General features: G+C 32.5%; 1 protein-coding gene across 5 annotated transcripts in view; it reads left to right on the forward strand.

Annotated features, from left to right (window-relative positions):
* The window catches only part of LOC117177448 (twisted gastrulation protein homolog 1-A-like), a 46,349-nt gene extending 43,784 nt beyond the window's left edge, over window positions 1-2,565 (forward strand). For all 5 annotated transcript variants that reach the window (XM_033368145.1, XM_033368144.1, XM_033368146.1 and 2 more), the window contains one exon: window positions 1,416-2,565. In XM_033368145.1, the coding sequence (XP_033224036.1) occupies window positions 1,416-1,723 (308 nt within the window). In that variant the 3' untranslated portion in view covers window positions 1,724-2,565. The remainder of the gene's footprint in view (window positions 1-1,415) is intronic.
* The last annotated feature ends 239 nt before the right edge of the window (window positions 2,566-2,804 follow it).

Here is a 2,804-nt window from a genome sequence, read left to right on the forward strand (position 1 = left end):
CTATTATTCCGCTGTCATTCCGAATTTATTCCAGAATGATTTCGCATCATTCGAAACAAAGTTTTGTGTTCCGTCCAAATCGGTTTTCATTCTGCATGATTCCGAATTCGTTCTGGATTTATTTCAAATGAATGCGCATGATTCCAAACAAAATTTTCCTTTTGTTTGAATCCATTATCGTTCCGAATTCATCCCAAAATAATTTTGCGGTACTCTCAACAAATTTAACATTTTGTTTGAATCCTCTCTCATTTCGTAATTTCGCGAAATTCATTCCAAGTTATTTCGCATGATTCCAAACAAAATTTTCGTTCTTTCTGAACCCGTTATCGTTCCGAATTTATTCTAAAATGATTGATCGTTATTCCAAACAAAGTTAACATTTTATTTGAATCCTTTCTCATTTTGCATTCATTCGGAATTGATTTCAAATGATTTTGCATTATTCTAAACAAACTCCTTGTTATATCATAATCCGCTATTATTCCGCTGTCATTCCGAATTTATTCCAGAATGATTTCGCATCATTCGAAACAAAGTTTTGTGTTCCGTCCAAATCGGTTTTCATTCTGCATGATTCTGCATTCGTTCTGGAATAATTCCAAATGGTTTCGCATTATCCTAAACAAAATATCGATTATATAGAAATAGTTATTATTGCTCTCTTATTCCAAAATTATTTCGCATTTTTCTATCGCAAAGTTTTCATTTCTTCTGAATGTGTTTCATCAATTCTCATTCATTCCAAATGATTTCGCATGATTCTAAACAAAATTGTCCTTCTGTTTCAATCCGTTATCGTTCCGAATGAATTCCAAAATACTTTGCGGTTATTCTCAACAAATTTAACATTTCGTTTGAATTCTTTCTCATTTCGCATTCATTCGAAATACATTCCAAATGATTTCGCATGATTTCAAACAAAATTCTCGTTCTTTCTGAATCCATTGTCGTTCCGAATTCATTCCAAGTGGTTTCGTATTATTCTAAACAAGGTTTTTATTTCATCTGATTACGTTCTCATTTCTAATTTTCCGCGTTATTTTCCAGTAAAGTTTCCCATTGGGAATTTGTTCTTTGAAAAGCACTAAATGGTTTCAGAATCAATTCATACACGCAGAGACTGAAGAATTCGGTCGTTACTTGGCGTAGTTTCATTCATAGTACAACTCAGGTTCGTTTTGATTGGAACGAAATGAATTTTTGTGGTAAATTTTTGATATATTCAGATTGGATTCAAATACATTTTTTTAGAGGTCAGGTTAGGAAGAAATACATTTATACCATGAAGTTCGAATTGACTTGGATTGAGAAGATTTGCAATTGCTTATAATACAGCAGAAATTATGTGGATGCAAGTTTAAGCTCTCTTATAAAAGTCGTCAACTCTAAAGAGTACATTACATTTTTTTCAGAAACCATTGACGGTGAAGTTCAGCATCCTCTGAAACCAAACGTGATGACAGTGAACTGTACAGTTGCATACATGGCTCAGTGTAATTCCTGGAATAAATGTAAAGCCTCCTGTCAAAGTATGGGAGCCACGAGCTTCAGATGGTTCCACGATGGATGCTGCGAGTGCATAGGAGACACTTGCATTAATTATGGAATTAACGAATCCAGATGCATCCATTGTCCTCTTGACAAAGAAGATGACGATCTTAAGGATCAGTACGATGACTATGGGCAGGAAGAAGAGCTCACTGAGGATGAACTCGATTAAAAATAGTACCGAAGTCAAAAAAAGAATGAACAAACTTTAACTGAATTTTTATAAAATTTTAAATTATTATTTATGCCGCTTTGACTCCACTTATCGACTAAGTACGGTTCTGTTCCATGATGAGTAAGTACAGTCGGTAACTGATTAACCGATCGAGATTTTATTTCAAATGCAATAAAAAAAGGAGGGTAATACCGGCTGTCGGTAACTTGGCACGGAAAATAAGCTTTTCCGGTCGGTAAGTTTTCTACTTTGAAAATTCATAAAATGTAATCTTTTTAAAGTTTCGTTTTTGAATTTCTGTTTGACGTAAGGGTAAAATCCAGATTCCCCATTTGGGAGTGATAGTGTTTGATGAGCCATAATTTGAAAAATGCTGTTCATATCAATTATCTTACGGTATTTTTTAATACCCTCCACCCCCCTGACAAAAGAAAAGGTGAATTAGTTTATGAACGATCCCGAAAGCTTGCCTAATTTTTAGGGTAAAACTGTTAAAGTAACTTACATTTTGAATGATATAATATTGATCCTTTAACGATTCTCTAAGGATCACTTTGATGGATGTAAATTAAAATTTCTTCGGATATTTTCTTTACCTTTATATGTTAATATCTAAGACTATGTATACTTTTTGTGCCATAAAATGTATCATTGTAAATATGATAAAATCCTAGAATTGCAATTAATTTTTCTCAGATCTTAGACCTTGAAAAAGTTTTAAACTGAGGAAGGGAAACCGAATTTTAAAACGATTCAGAAGAAAAATAAGTTCTGTATTGTCGGATAAAACAATGATCCATATATATTGTATAAGAAATTAATAACAGTGTAAAAGTTGACAAATCTTTATTTTTTATTGCATTCGAGTCGTACGTTGCAGCCGTATGAACACATTTAAGAATGTACAGATTTATTTGGATTTGAAACATCAGATTAAAGAAAGAAAATTCCTATTAGTTCACAAACTATGGATTTTTTTTTGCACATTGCTTATAGGAAACTGTTTTTTTTGTCTTCAAAAATGTGATCTTTCAAATCCAAGAATGAACAGATGATATTGAATAAAACATTTATAGGA

This window comes from Belonocnema kinseyi, chromosome 7 (assembly GCF_010883055.1).
Source record: "Belonocnema kinseyi isolate 2016_QV_RU_SX_M_011 chromosome 7, B_treatae_v1, whole genome shotgun sequence".
NCBI classification, from domain to species: domain Eukaryota; kingdom Metazoa; phylum Arthropoda; class Insecta; order Hymenoptera; family Cynipidae; genus Belonocnema; species Belonocnema kinseyi.